Here is a 14,755-nt window from a genome sequence, read left to right as displayed (position 1 = left end):
ACCCGTGTGTTCTCATATTCTGTGGAAACAGAGAGAGATGTTACGTTCATACTAGTTTGACTCATTACAGCATATATAAGCAATTCATTGTAGTCATATTGAATGACTCATTTACTGTCACAAAATGTGACAAATACGTACGTTGCTAAATTTGAGGGTTTTTCAACAACCATCTATTGCAAACTCATCAAAAAACTCATTTCAGGTTTTTCTCAAATATCACCTGATGATGTTCCATGAATTAGAAACACGTCATTAGAATGATGTGTTTTTCACGTTGCATTTCACAAAATTACATTTTTAATTTAATAGTTTCAAAACTTCTGAGTCATGATTTCTAATATATTAAAACAGCATTGTTGATTTATTTAGATAAATATATATTTAATGTAGCTAAATTACTGTACAATTAAAAAGTTATTGTTTTAGTTGTACAAGCTTTTCATTTATAAAAGCCTAATGTAAGCATGGGGAAATGATTGTAGATTATACAATTAGTGATATGACTGAGGTATCTTTGCTTTTTCATTTACTTTAACCCTTAAAATTCCAAGATAATGACGCAGAATTTTCTCATCTGATATCCTAAAATTCAACCATTTATTTAAGCTGTATTATATTTTTTTTCAGATTGCTCTTAAAATAAAACAAGAAGTAGAATGTAGACAACATTATCACAGACCTTACACCGTGGAAATTATTTCAGGTCTTTTTCTTTTCAATATTTAGTGTTTTATTTATTTATTTTTCCCTTTACTTGACAGTACTCAGTAAAGCAGGGCAGACAATATCAGAAGAGAAAACAAGGGGAATATGTGTGTTTTATTGTGATTTACTATTAGATGCTGAGGCCAGCAGGACTTCTGGGTGTCAAATTAAATGAATAAATTCCAGTAAATGAGAAACTGGTTATGTAGAGTGGACAAATCAGTTTATTTTCACAGACAAGATAGAACCACAGCCTGCATTTAAAAAAATAGTGATGCTCTGTTGATCAATTACAAAAACCCCTCCTTTAATACTTCCCAAATCTCATCACCTCAGTTTAGCTGTCGTGTCAATAAGTAAACTAAGATGTGGAAGTCATTTGACCTTTTCAATACAGAATTTACAACTCAAACGCCCCCACACAAGTACAGTTCCTATATGAACACTATAAAAATGACACTGGTCCTACTGTCTAAACCTCTTCTACAAAAGTGGTGACATGCACATCATCAGCATGGTGAGTAGTCTGTACAACAATATTCTGTGCAGGTTTTAAGAGGATAAAATCCAGGAAAGACAGAGACATACGGGATGATTAGTGATGCTTAAGAGGATTTTTGATGAAAATAATATGGAAATTAGTCAAATTATCACCAGATGTAGAGCCAGTCAAGACTTATTTCTAATCTCTAGAAGTGCACAATTTGACAGACATATTGTATGCTGCTGCTTTCAAATGTTGTCTTCTGCAGTGCAATAATCAATTTCAGTGATAAAGATCTAGACAATTTCCAATAAAATATCAAATTGCAGACACTTGTTCCTTTACAATTAACGTATTCCTTGTTTGCATTACATTGCTTTGATTTAGTTGAGTTAGAAAAACTCACTGAAAAGTAAAAGTAACACTGAACAATCCAAATAAAGATTACAACTGACAAAGGTGATGAGGCTGTAAGACAAATAGCCTACAACTAAATAAATAACTGTGTGACATGATACAATGACCTTATCTTTTCTTAAATCTTAAAGGCACTAGTTGTAGTAATTATAATAAAAACAGTAGTTATATTATAACAAAGAGGCTGCTGTAACAGTATTCTCTGTCCTCTCCTTAGTTCCTCTTACCGGTAATGTTCCTGCTCTCTGGTGTCCTCTGCGGTGTCTCAGCGGTGTCTCGCCCCACTTTTGAGCACCGAGACCGTTTCACCGGGGCAACCCTCGTCTGTGAGAAGTGTCCACCAGGGACGCGCCTGGCCGCATACTGCACCGCCTCCACGCCTACCGCGTGCGTGCCATGCAGAAGCCGATCCTTCACCGAGTTGTGGAACTACCTGCCCAAATGTCTGTACTGTAACAACTTCTGCACGGAGAACCAAGAAGTGGAGACGGAGTGCACAGCGACCACAAACAGAGTCTGTCGGTGCACAGAAGGCTTCTACTTGACCGCTGACTTCTGTAGGAGGCATTCAGAGTGCGGGCCCGGAAACGGTGTCCAAACGAAGGGTATGTAAGAGGGAAAGGATAGTTTGTTGTTTTACTTTGTCATCGATTTACTTCCATCTCAGTGTTATATGCTGAAAGATATGTGGGTCATTTTCGCACCCTGAGGGAGCATCAATGAATAAAACATCGATGCTCTTCTTGCCTATTTGTAAATGTTTAGACATTTAAAAAGGCAATAAACGTTGCACCAATCACTCAATATTGTACCGTAGTAGGAGCCCCGAAGCAATTGGACTTAAGGCTAAAGAGCATGGAAACTCTGCGCGATCACTTGGGCTCTCCGGAGCCACAACTGTATTTTGAAACATTGTAATTACCCCAAATGCATTGTTATTTTCTTTAGGAACCTCACAAATGGACACTGTTTGTGAACAGTGTTCCGATGGCTACTTCTCCGACACATCTTCTGCGCTGAAGTCGTGCGTAAAACAACAGGAATGCGCAAGCGGACAGATTGCGCTCCTCCCCGGTTCAATTAACCAAGACACAATGTGTGGCTCCTGCAAGGAACTTGAAAATGAGGGTGAGTATTTGTACTCAGTACAGCACTCAATTATAGCAGCAATGGCAAGGTAATCTGGTCTTTTTTTTGTACGACTAATGATAACAAAGTTTGGATTTAAAATGTATACCTTCTTTCTCAGGTGAGACGCTCAGGACATTCTTCTCAGGATTCTTCAGTAGGAACAAGATGCGCTTGCCAAAAATGAAGGCATTTATTGCCCGGTGAGCCCACACTCTGATTCCCTCTGTAATAGTAATACTCCCTTCACATTTAATCCACTTAAACATATACACTAATAAACCATAATCTCCCTCCAACAGTTACATTCATACGACGGAAGACAACGACACGACTCTCCCCAAACAGAGAGTCATGGATCAATTCAGAGCGTGGCTGGCGCACGCTCCAGAGGAACAGCTGAGGAAACTGCCACAGATGCTGAAGGCTTCAAAGCTCTGCTCAAGAACTGAACAACTAGAGCAGATAGTCAATGAGATTAAACAACAGAGCCCAAACTGTACTTTAACACTCTTAGATGTTAAGATGTAGACTGGCAGAGTCCCTAGTACATGCAGCATAGCACAACATATGCCTCTTTCTTTTATTTGGCATTTTGCACATTTGTAAACAAGAAGTTTAAAATATGTTTCATTTGCATGTTAATTAAGAGTGCATACATTGACATAGTGATATTATATGGTTGTTATTTTTGCTCTCTCTTGTAACGTGTTACTAACGACTAAATTATTAAACTGCCATGAACAAAATGTTAAAATACTTAGGATTTAAACTGCCCAACTGTGTCTCCTCCGGTGTTCTTTGTGAGTCTTACATGAAGGTCAGACTGTTTAACTCAAATTTATGGGGGAGGAAAAAGTGGCTAAATGTCCAAACTTGAGAGAAACTTCACAAGTACAATATGCAAATATCTTGAACACCACATTGTGGCAATACTCAAGTGTTACATAGTAAGTGGAACATAGAAACGTATGTTTGACAGGAACGTAAGCTGTAACAAAAATAAATGTTATCATAGAAATGTATGAAGTTCTGTAAAATTGTGGGATATCAAACTGTTTACATGTCACGTGCAACAGCTAAATAAAGTATACCGGTATGTTGTAATGGGAGCCTGGCTGTAATTTAACCAACTCACCACAAGGTGTCGCCCTCTTCTGTCTTTAACTGGTAGTTTTTTGACTAAAACATTTGAACATATATACTGAAATATGTACAAAACGTATGAGAGACAGTGAATCAGTTATTACATTATTTTTAATGTATGATCATGGTACTTTTCCATAATTCACGATCAAAAACGTGTTGTCTTCCTTAAAATAGACTATTACACTGTCCAGACAAGTAACTGCAGTATGTCTCTTATTGACTTGGTAATATGGTATAGACTGTAGGTCACAAACAGGCGGACCGCGGTCCGAGTCCGGACCCAGACGCCGACCTATACGGACCCGGACCTATAATCAATAAACAAAAAAGGGATTTTCAATGTTGACGGGGCGCTATTTGAACTTTTTCTCATTTTTCAAACTCACAGACCAATTGCATGCCAGTTAAGCCATCCATTAAAAGTGACAATGTGAAATGCCACTATGAGACAAAGCACAAAGATGTTGACCAAACATACCCACTCAAGTCTGAACTCAGGTCACAGAAAATAAGCTGCCTCACAGCCCAATATGATCAATCCACCAGGATCCTGACACATTCATTCACTGCCCAACAACCTGATAATTTCCTCAGAGCTAATTTCCTCAGAGCTGCTTGGATTTTGGGTCAACACAAAAAAACATTTACGGCTGTCAAGGAGTGCATGAGTGCAGTAGCTGAAACTTTACTTGAGGGAAAACAAAAAGAAGAGCTTTGTGACAAAATAAAGCAAATACCTATGTCAGCATCATCAGCCACAAAGAAAAGTGAAATATTTACCCAGGATGTGCTCGCCCAACTGGATGAAGCCCTTCATAAGGCACCATGTGGAGGCTTAGCTGTAGATGACTGATGTTTCTGACAATGCTCAGTACCTTCAGTACTAAAGCAGTATTAAAGCTGACATTCTGCAATTGTCATTAGTGTTATTTCTGGGTTTCAGACATATAGACAATGAACAACACGAATATTGTAAGTACATTAGCTTCAAGTAGGTATAATCAATTAAATGCAGAACAATAGCTTCAAATAAGCCAAAACACCAAATCCGTCCCCACGTGTGCGTGTCGTTCCCTAATACTAAGCCTGTTTGTAACTGGTACGGACTAAGTGTCTTCACTTAACCTTTCTCTCCTCTGCTCCTCTCGGTGTGGAGGAGGCTGCTTTCACATCACATGTGCAGGGGTGTGTTGCAGTTGTGTCACTTATAGTTAATCGCGCATTGGTCGCCGGTTAAGTGATCGGCCTCCGCAGCGTGATGCCGGTTTGTGTTTCTTCAAAAGTTTATTCACCTTTTGCCGGCATGTTTTTTTACAGTATCCCCTGCGGGCCCCACTGCCACAGCCTGTGTAGCCGATGGTGTGAATGCAGCTTGAGTCCCGCACTGGATGAAACACTGCAGCAGAGGATTGTAATGATCGTGTGAAAGTTTAGCAGCAGCGCTCATAATTCTGCCGCTGCAGAATGAATGTAGAGGAAACACCAGTCTTTACACTGTTTACAAGCAGCTCTGATACCCTCTGACTGAATCCGTATTGTTCAACACCTAAAAGAGTAATAACACTTGAAATGTAACGCAGTCATTTCGGTGTTTTCTTATCGTTCTTTTAGTTTTCAGGATGGCGTTTTGGTGGATGAGTTCGGCTTGCCACAGATTCCTTCCTCTTAAACAAGGAATGTATTAAAACAACTGCAATTCAACTGAAAACACTTTTATATGTAGAGTAACATTTATACATGCAAAACATTTGACCTGAAAACTTTACGATTTTGAAGCTGTCCTGGTGTTGGGTCGTGTATTATTACCACTGCCTTGGTACCATGTGGCCTTGTACCATACTGAACCTTTTTTAAAACATTATTCCCTATTTCTTCTATCCAACACTTCTTCATCAGTCTCGTCCATCAACAGTTTTACCAAGTTTATTTGTATTTGTCTTATGTGTGTTGTTCCGTCATTACCGTTTTGTTTTCAAAAGAGTTTTTAAAAGTGGAGATCACTCCCACTGAGCCTGTTCAAATGTCTGCAGGTTATTTTAAACATGCTAAATAAATTGTGTGTTTGAACTTAACCTTGAAAACTTTGGTTAATTATTATTTGTAAAGGTTAAACCAGGACCAGATTAACTGACCAACAAAATCAACACATTAACAAATATTTCTTTCCCTTAGTTATGCTCAAATCGTACAAAATTCTTTATGAATTTTACGTAATTTATGTTTCTTGGCTCGCAGCATTAACTTCCTTCAGTCACTGTGAAGTTTCCAGGAACTTGAAAACTTTTAGATGATTACTTTTCCTTCACCCACACAATGCCAACATATGTGATATGAGTATCAATATATTTCAACACATCTTAACCACTATTTATGTAAGAGAGTAATCAGGACAATTTGAGGTTTTCACTTCAACACAATTTTATTATAGTTTGTACATCACACAAACAAAGAAACACACTGTGGTGATGGCGCTTCCTGCTGGGGAGAGTGGGGAGTGGCTCAGCCAGGGTTCAGAAAGCTGGACAGAATCAGGTCATCAGCAACACTATACAAGCATGATGGTAACCTGGTGCTATTCTCTTGAAGGTGACTGAGTCCTGGAGGGCTGATGAGAGGCTCACAGACACACCATCCTTAAAAAACAAATCGAGCTCCTCCCGGGCCTAAAAAAACGTACCTCCTCTTCTGTCATTTTTACCTGGTTGTGGACACGACTCTTCTAACAAGTGTGACAAGAGTCCTGCCACAGCCACAGGAGTTTCCACAAGTGGCTGATTGTAGAATACTCCTGTCCATAGTCAGGTAAAAATGACAGACGGGAGGAGCTCGGGTGTTTTCAGGGAGGTGTGACCGTGAGCCTCTCTCATCGGCCCTCCAGGACTCAGTCTACTGCAAGAGAACAGAAGCAGGTAGCATCATGCTTATATAGTATCTGATCCCAGCTGAGCAACTGCAGACTCTCCCTAGCAGGCGACACCATGAGCACAGTTCCACAGTAAATAATAAATCAAAAGAAATGAAGTGAATTAGAAAGTGGCTTTCAGGATGCTGTTTCTGTGTGTAGACAATCCTGCAGTGTAACAGAACAGTCATTCAGAGGGGAATAGTGGCTGGCCTGGCTGTTCTTGAAGGCAGTCCAGTTTGCATATTGCTCCTCTGCTTTGCGAGTGCGCTTTTCCCTCTTCTTCTCTGTGTGGTGCTGGTACTTATCAACCCAGTGTTCAACTTTCAGTCTGTCCTGAATCCACTGCAGGGTCTTATTGACTTTGGGTTGTTTTACTTAAAGGCAAAAGAAGATAAAGGTTTACTTACAATTTACTTACAATGTAATACAAACTAACTAGTTAAATACAAGGTCAGTGCAGAGGAATGGAAGGATTATGAAACACACCTTCACATTTGGGGCTTGATTTTGCAGCAAAGAGGAGATAGATGGAGCTGTTGTCTTTGGCAGGCACACTGTCCATTGTTGTCTCTCCAACCCAGTTGTTGTGCAGAGTTTTCTTTTTCATGTCAGCTGACTTCAGGTCAGGGGGCAGGCTCTCTGGGTGGACTTTGGATCCCATCAGAGGGCTGAGCTGAGCAGAGCTTGGCCTACTCAAACTACAAGTGGGGCTTGTTGCCACTGAAGCTTTTCTGCTTTCAGTTGGCTCTGCTGTTTTTCCTCCAAGAACTCCTGCCTCCTTGTCTTCTCGACGTTTTCTTTCAGTGCACTTTCTGCCACTTGTTCTTCCTCCTCTCTGTCCCTTTTGCACTTCTGCAGGGTCTCCAGAGCGACTGTTTGTCTGCGCTTCATGTCCATTGCTTTCAGCTCAACATACATTTGTCTTCTGACCTCCACTCTTCTCTCCTCCAGGGTCAGTTTTCTCATGCTTTGAGCAAGCTCCATTTCAGCAATTTGCTTTGCGTGTCTTTGTAGTCGTTTTATATTTCTCTGGTCATTTGTAGGTTACTTACTGACTTTGGTGATCCCATCACTTTACCCCTAGTGCCACCATGACGTTTTTTGGCTTTTAATCACATGTCGGGACAACTATTGGATGGACTGCTATGAAATTGAACACATTTGTAATTGATTGTCATGTAATCGATATATCACCATAGATGCCATGTATACAAAACTTGCAGTCATATTTTTCATCAAAAATATTAATTACCAAATCGTTGTCCTTGGCTGATACAAAAACTGGAAGAAAAACTTCTATAACCATAAATACAGACAACTATTCGCCAACAAATACACTTTTCATTTTTACATCCAGGGCCATCATCAGGTCAACATTTCAATTTGTCTAATACTTTGGTTTATAACCAAGTACCTGAAAAAAATAATGACTTTTCCGTCAGCCACAGCTGTACTTTGTTAAGTGTTAATTAGCTTATTTTCCACCGGCATTATTATGTGCGGGATACACAGATGGTTTACCTTTGTGTCCGGCATGAATAAGTCCGGCTTGGGTATTAACTGTGCACTGGCACTATAAATATGCACAAAAAATTAAAAAGATTAAAAAACAAAAAGCTAAACAGCTTAAGGATCTCCCATAAGATAGATGGATAGAACTTTATTTATCTCAATGGAAATTGTTTTGCAACAGTTGCAATACACAGTATAAGATTTACATTTTTTTTTTTTTACAAATAGTGCAAAATGTTTTATACAAATATATATATATAGAAACATTTAAGAATAAGATGCGATGAGATGGGGTAAGGTGCAATTCTTTTTTTTTTTTTGAAAGGTCAAGTCTTAGCTCCTTGCATGAATCTGAGGAGGACAAGAGACACAGAGCAGTGAAGGAGTTAAAGCCATGAAGTATTTTTCCATTACACTTTACTTTTAGGTAATGACTTAACAGTGTATTAAACTGTGTATGAAACTATTATGACTACTAAATACAGCTGTACAGTTTCAACAACAATAAGAATAGGGATAATAACAATAACAATAACAATAACAACAATAACAATAACAATAATAATAATAATAATAATAATAATAATAATAATAATAATAATAATAATAATAATAATAATAATAATAATATTAAAAGAGCCTCACTGCAGGGACATCCTAACATCCCCATAATATTCACACAGGGGTTTGGAGTGCATTTATTCTCGTAGTCGGGAATTGAAAGTGACTTTATTATAGGCTAGTTTTTGTAGGCCTGTATTAATCTCCTATGGTATGGCTACATAATCCATTGGGAGTGATGTTGGCGATGTACAGCCGTGCTGCGACACAAGCATGAGATTGGGTCCCCGTGAGAGCTCGTCAAGGACCGCTAGAGGTCCCTGGTTGCCAGCTTGGGAACCACCATTGTAGCCTGCTCATTAATATCGGGCTGACACCACCACCACCGCCCCCTCGTGCCACGCCACACCGCCCAGGCATCGCATCGGCTCCCAGGCTGTCGCATCACTGCGCGGGGAGGGGCCCCGGTTTCCACTATTGGCTAGTCGGCTACTGTATTACCGACAGCTTTACGGTAGTCCACGGTCACAGAGGATGTGCGCGAGCGCTGCTCTTTTCATTTCCCTGAAGCTCACAATCTGCTGGGTTTTCAACATGATTTTAAGAAGACATTAGGGGGTGTTTTTCCTTACTCTTTCTCCAGCATACACCCTCTGAACCCTGTTTAAACCGAAAGGAGATGCACCCGGATAAACGCGGATACATTGTCCCGACACCGCGAGAGGAGAGCAGCATGTAACCGGGAGAACCGCACCAGCGGCACCACCTGACACTTCTCTCTCTCGCTCCTTGTTCCCTCATAATTTGAGGCTTCTCGATGTGTTGACTGAACTCTTCTCGTTGTTTTGGATATTATCTTCAGCAAAATGAGCGAGGAAGTGTCAGAGATCCCAAAAGAGCTTCTGGGTAAGAACAGATCATTTGTAGTAGCCATGTGTCCAGCCCGGAACAATCACTGATCCTGCCTCTCTCATATTCCTGACTCACAGTGTGCATGTGCTCTTCTCCGACTCCTGTAGTGGCCTTATTGAACTGATGCAATAAATATATTCCATTCATACAAAACCGCCTTACTTACTGTGGCTGAGACACACTAGTAATGCTATTATCTTCTGTAGTGTTGATAGTATCTAACGTATATTGTGATGAGAAGTATCCTTTTCCAAAATACATAGTGGGATTACTATATTGCGTTTCCTAATGGTGAAACCTCTAAACACAGACATTACTTTATACAGTATTAACAGGCTTTTATCATATCACTCCGATGAGACTGTAAAAGCTTGAAGCTGTGCATACATGGAGCACCACTGTTGTTGATCGAGGTGTGTGTGTGTACTGTTGATGTAAAGTGGACTATCCAGACTATATTTGGAAGAAAAGCTAAATAGTTTAGATGTGAGTGGCCAGCATGTCATCCCACATCACTTGCAGGGTTATTTTCCACACAGTCACATAGCCTCACTTGGTCTTTCCTCGTGGTTTAAGTCTGCTATGCTTCTTATGCTTTATTTGCACTAATTGTGGACATACCTTTTAGATTCCTGCAGGCTGTTTGGCTCAAGCTCAGGCTCTCTTTGTTTTGCAAAATAGCTCAGTTTTTGACACCTCACTGCAATGTTGGACAAGCACAAGCTTTCTCTCTCTCTCTCTCACTCTCTTGTGGACACACACGAACCTATAATGTTCTTTTGGCTTCATGTAGAGACGTAAAGAGTGCAGAATGTAGATGAGGCTTAAAGGGAAAATGCTAGATCACTTGGTCATCATTATCTACTCTGTTCAAGAATTGTCCTGATTCTAGCTGACTAATTTGATGAACACTACATACTTAACTGCACAATGTAACGGGAGGCATGATCATGTATCACATATCATGTGTTGTCTGGGTGTAGTATGTGACCAGCCATTGTTTGAAACATTCACTGGTGCTGGTGAAACAGCAGCATACAAGATCACTCTGGGCATCCAGCACATTCAAGGCATTTCAGCATGATTCTGCTAAAGGAAACACACTAGACTGAGTTACAGAACATTGTGAGGAACCAACATGGAGCAGCTGCACACATTCAGAATGTGTGTTCGTGTGCTAAGAAGATATTTATGGACGTGTACTCTTAACACTTTATGTAAGCAGAAGACAAAGGAGAGAAACGGACTCGGAAAAATATTTTGAATGATGCCTCGAAAACATTTTCCTTTTTAAGTGATCAGGCAAAGAAATGCCTCAGGTTACCCTCCAGAGTTCAACAGGCAGGTGAAGCTGTAGCAGTTAGTGGTGTCATATCGTGTCAAAACACGGACGCTGTGTTGTACTGTCTGAACAGTGAAGAGTTCTCTCTGTATGTTAAAGATGCTCTCATGCTTTCACCTGAGACTCTGTATGTGTTTGTTACTGCCTGTAAACCAGTTTCTGTTTGTGAGAGAGACCTTTGAGAAAAAGAGGGTCAGATTGAGGTGGGGGGGGGGGGGGGGGGCAAAGCACAGCTCATACTAATGAACAAGTTGTTGATAATCCTGTAGGTGTTTATCATTAAAGTTGCTCAGAACAACAAAACAACAAGCAGATGTTAGCTGGCGTTAAATGCAAGAACATAGAATATCAACGTTTCTTTAATTCTTGATTTCTTTGTATACACACAGAAAACTGTTGATAAATTATGAACAAATTAATTTCTCTGGTTTTGTATCCTCTATTTGTAAATTAGTTTGACTCATCCCAATGTTTACAACAAATGTTTATGTGATCATAAACACTTCCAAAATGTTTGCCATGAGCAACTCTCCATAGTGAAAGATAGAAATCACAGATATAATCTGTGACATCATCAACACGCAAATCTGGCAAATTGGCACAAGGTCAATGAATGGGAGACTGACTTTATGGGTTTGTTAACTGTTTGAGTGTTTTACAAGGCTATAGGTCCCCCACCTTCCACTCGATTCCTTACTCAAATTGACCAATTGCACTTGACTTAACTGCCTAACCCGAAGCATTGGGCAGCTGGTTAATAAAATGTCCCTTCCTGTCACACTTTTAAAGAATGAGCAGAAAAGCCGTGTCAAAGTTGAATTGGTAGATAAATTATATATGAGAGTCTGTCAGGAGTTATTTTTCTTGCCTGGGACCAAAAACTGCCCAGGCTCATTAAAACATTTTATTTTGTGTAGAAACACACTGGAGATATGTGTGACTTATTGGATGTCTGCAGCCATAGTTTAAGAAATGCTGCAGTATGAAAATGGTTCACATTTTCCATGGAGTTTATTTAGAAAGACTGGCAGATTTGCACTTTGCCTTATTTTTAGTTTCACTTTGATCTGATGATGGTTTGTGGAAGCCTGTCGGCAAGGGAGCCAGCACAGATGCACACACTCAGAATCCCTCTCTGTCTCAGACACGCCAGACTATATCAGCTGCTGTGTGGTGGGTGAGTGAGGAGCATGGAGAAGTGTCTGACCCAGTTCTGCTCAATAAAGCCGTTCCGTGACAGCGGAGACTTCCACAGGTAGTGTGAACATTAACAACCCATCTGAACATGTCTAGCAGGCTAGCGACTGCGTAAAACAAGTAAAGGTGTTTAATATACAGTGTTTCATCAATCATCTTACAGTCATTAACCTCATTAACCTCTGTCACTGTCCTTGCAGTCAGCACAGCCATTATGTTTGTTATATATGCATTATTTTACTGTGCAATTCTTTAAACAAAGACAACAATACCGGAATGAAAGATCAGTCCTACTGTCTCTCAAACTGGCTGGACATTGGAGAGAAAAATGTTGGATAGGAAAATGTTGCATTAAGTCCTTTTTTAATATACCCGGTTAGGAAACTGACTTTTACATTTCTATTTTAAAATGCTTGATTTGTAGTTCCTTTTTATTCTCTTTTTGGGTTTTCTTTCTGTAACTAGGTGTTTGTATTTTTGCTGCTGCCTTTCTTGGCCATGTCCCCCTCTCAAAAAACACAGTATGATAATTATAATACTTTTTTTTTATGAAAAATATAATTTTGATGCACAAATGATCAGTACCTCCAATATCGCAATTGCAGTCAAATCAGTCAAAAATAATCGTAATTAGATATTTTTTCAAAATCCTATAAAGCGGGTCAATTTGTGACCAGAAGTGAATTATATTTGCTTAGAAATAAATGTAAAGCCAAACTGCACCATTAGTCTTGTTGCTATATAAATGTCCTGAATGATTAATTAATTATCAAAGTTTTTTGTTATTTTCCATCGATCTAACTCATCAAAAACTGCAGTTCCTCGAATAGGCCATTTGAAGCTGGCTCCATAAACGAGTCAATCCCTAATACATTAATGGTCCATCCCCATAATCCCCCATGCTCAAGTGCCCAATTTTACATCACAAAAGAAGCCTGGATGTGTTGCAGAAAGACTTGGCCATGTCCCTCTTGACATTTAAAAGTCAGGGTTTCCTAGCTAATTGAGATGAATAATTTAGACGTCAGTTTCCCTGGCTAATTTTCCCGTCCGTGACAACTGCACTACTGAATTACGAAACTCACCTGTTTAAATTATAATAAGGTTTAAAGTAATGCAGAATTAAGGGCGTAGCCGCCTTGAGTGTCAGGTAGGTGCCGTCTCAGCCGCTCGCGATCTGTCTGCGACGCGTCACCTCACTAAACAAATCAGTAGGTGGCGCCACGGTGTCCACGTCCACTTATTTTAGACGGTATATGAAGAAGGACATGCACACAGCTTGTTCAGTTGACTAGTTCGACTGACTGTTTCTGTGTGTGTATTTGATGTCCGGATTTCTGGACACGGACCGGCTTCACATCTCAACGTGACAGCAAATGTGCCGAAATCTGACTCCTCAGAAGAGGGATTCATGAGGCGCATACTAAATGATCACTATAGGAACCATCATTTCTCTCCAAGTGTGTTTTAAAATAGAACTTGATACATTTTTCATCAATGTTCTTATCAGTGGATATGGAGAATCCACCCCCCTGTGGTGTGAACTGCACTGATCTGTGCTCTGCTGTGCTCAACTTGAGCTTTTTGTTCAGATTGTGTCTAAGACTTTTTGGGAAACAGCCTATAATGTAAAGCTATATTTTAATGCATGATAAACCACTTGACAGTTATTTCTCTTTGACTTCTAATTCAACGCACAGGTGTGCAAGTATTTCCAAATTAGAGTCTCTCCTCATTTTATCTCCTCTCATCTCCCCTGTGTAGAGAGTGTGAGGGATGCAGTGGGGAGGAAGGTGAAACTGTCACTGAGGAGGAGAGTCAAACTGGAGATCAAAGGCGACAAGACGGAGAACAGAGTCTTGGTGAGTCAACTCTTGCTGCTTTCAAGCTACTTTTTCATTATGTCTTTTTCTCCCACCTTTCTCTGCTCTTGAAATGTACAGATTGCATTTAATGACATCAAACATCTTCCTGTTTTCATCTCTTTGGTCTTCAGCACTCACTAGTTTACTGTCACACTGAGCATCACTTCTCTGCATCTGTCTTTTAATGTTCAGTTATACTTTGATTTGTGGGTTAAGTTTCTGCCAATAAAAGTTAAAGAGATTGTTAGAAACCGGTCTTATTCAGTCTGAGGACTGGGCATTGTTGTAATGGGAAAATTCCAAAAAGGCATTGTTATCTTTCAGTCCCACTGGTCACATTTACTTTAAGTGGAACTAGTATCCTCTTAGATGCAGAGAGGTTTCCTCCAGCGTTTTATTCTTTTTCATTTATAAGAAGGTTTTGTAAATGATTGCCAGTATGCTTCCCAGTATCTAGGTCGTGTGATTTTCTCTGTGGGGTTTATGTGTGCCAACGTTTTAAGACTCCTTTGCAAAATGCACAAGAACGTGTTGCAAGAGATCTGAATGATCTATTGCAGTTTAATGAATCGGTC

At 39.8% G+C, this 14,755-nt stretch overlaps 2 protein-coding genes across 3 annotated transcripts in view; both read left to right on the top strand.

Moving 5' to 3' along the window:
* The first annotated feature begins 1,199 nt into the window (after window positions 1-1,199).
* LOC115021472 (tumor necrosis factor receptor superfamily member 6B-like) lies at window positions 1,200-3,849 on the top strand. Its single transcript, XM_029451961.1, has 5 exons — window positions 1,200-1,225; window positions 1,827-2,214; window positions 2,558-2,737; window positions 2,859-2,940; window positions 3,040-3,849. Exons 1-5 carry the CDS (start codon window positions 1,208-1,210, stop codon window positions 3,266-3,268), a joined length of 897 nt encoding a protein of 298 aa, XP_029307821.1. The 5' UTR covers window positions 1,200-1,207; the 3' UTR covers window positions 3,269-3,849.
* Window positions 3,850-9,271: 5,422 nt separating this feature from the next.
* Window positions 9,272-14,755, top strand: part of LOC115021102 (F-actin-uncapping protein LRRC16A-like) — a 65,704-nt gene continuing 60,220 nt past the window's right edge. For both annotated transcript variants that reach the window (XM_029451261.1, XM_029451260.1), the window contains exons 1-2: window positions 9,272-9,770; window positions 14,080-14,177. In XM_029451261.1, coding sequence (XP_029307121.1) covers window positions 9,731-9,770; window positions 14,080-14,177 — 138 coding nt within the window. In that variant the 5' untranslated portion in view covers window positions 9,272-9,730. The remainder of the gene's footprint in view (window positions 9,771-14,079; window positions 14,178-14,755) is intronic.

This window comes from Cottoperca gobio, chromosome 16, assembly GCF_900634415.1.
Source record: "Cottoperca gobio chromosome 16, fCotGob3.1, whole genome shotgun sequence".
In the NCBI taxonomy this organism is placed as follows: domain Eukaryota; kingdom Metazoa; phylum Chordata; class Actinopteri; order Perciformes; family Bovichtidae; genus Cottoperca; species Cottoperca gobio.
This window is presented reverse-complemented; position numbering and strand designations above follow the sequence as displayed.

Excerpts from the sequence above, each read along its gene's own strand:
- LOC115021472 (XM_029451961.1), top strand. Across the intron at positions 2,215-2,557 it reads AAACGGTGTCCAAACGAAGG|GAACCTCACAAATGGACACT; the intron begins GTATGTAAGAGG and ends TATTTTCTTTAG. Across the intron at positions 2,738-2,858 it reads CAAGGAACTTGAAAATGAGG|GTGAGACGCTCAGGACATTC; the intron begins GTGAGTATTTGT and ends CTTCTTTCTCAG.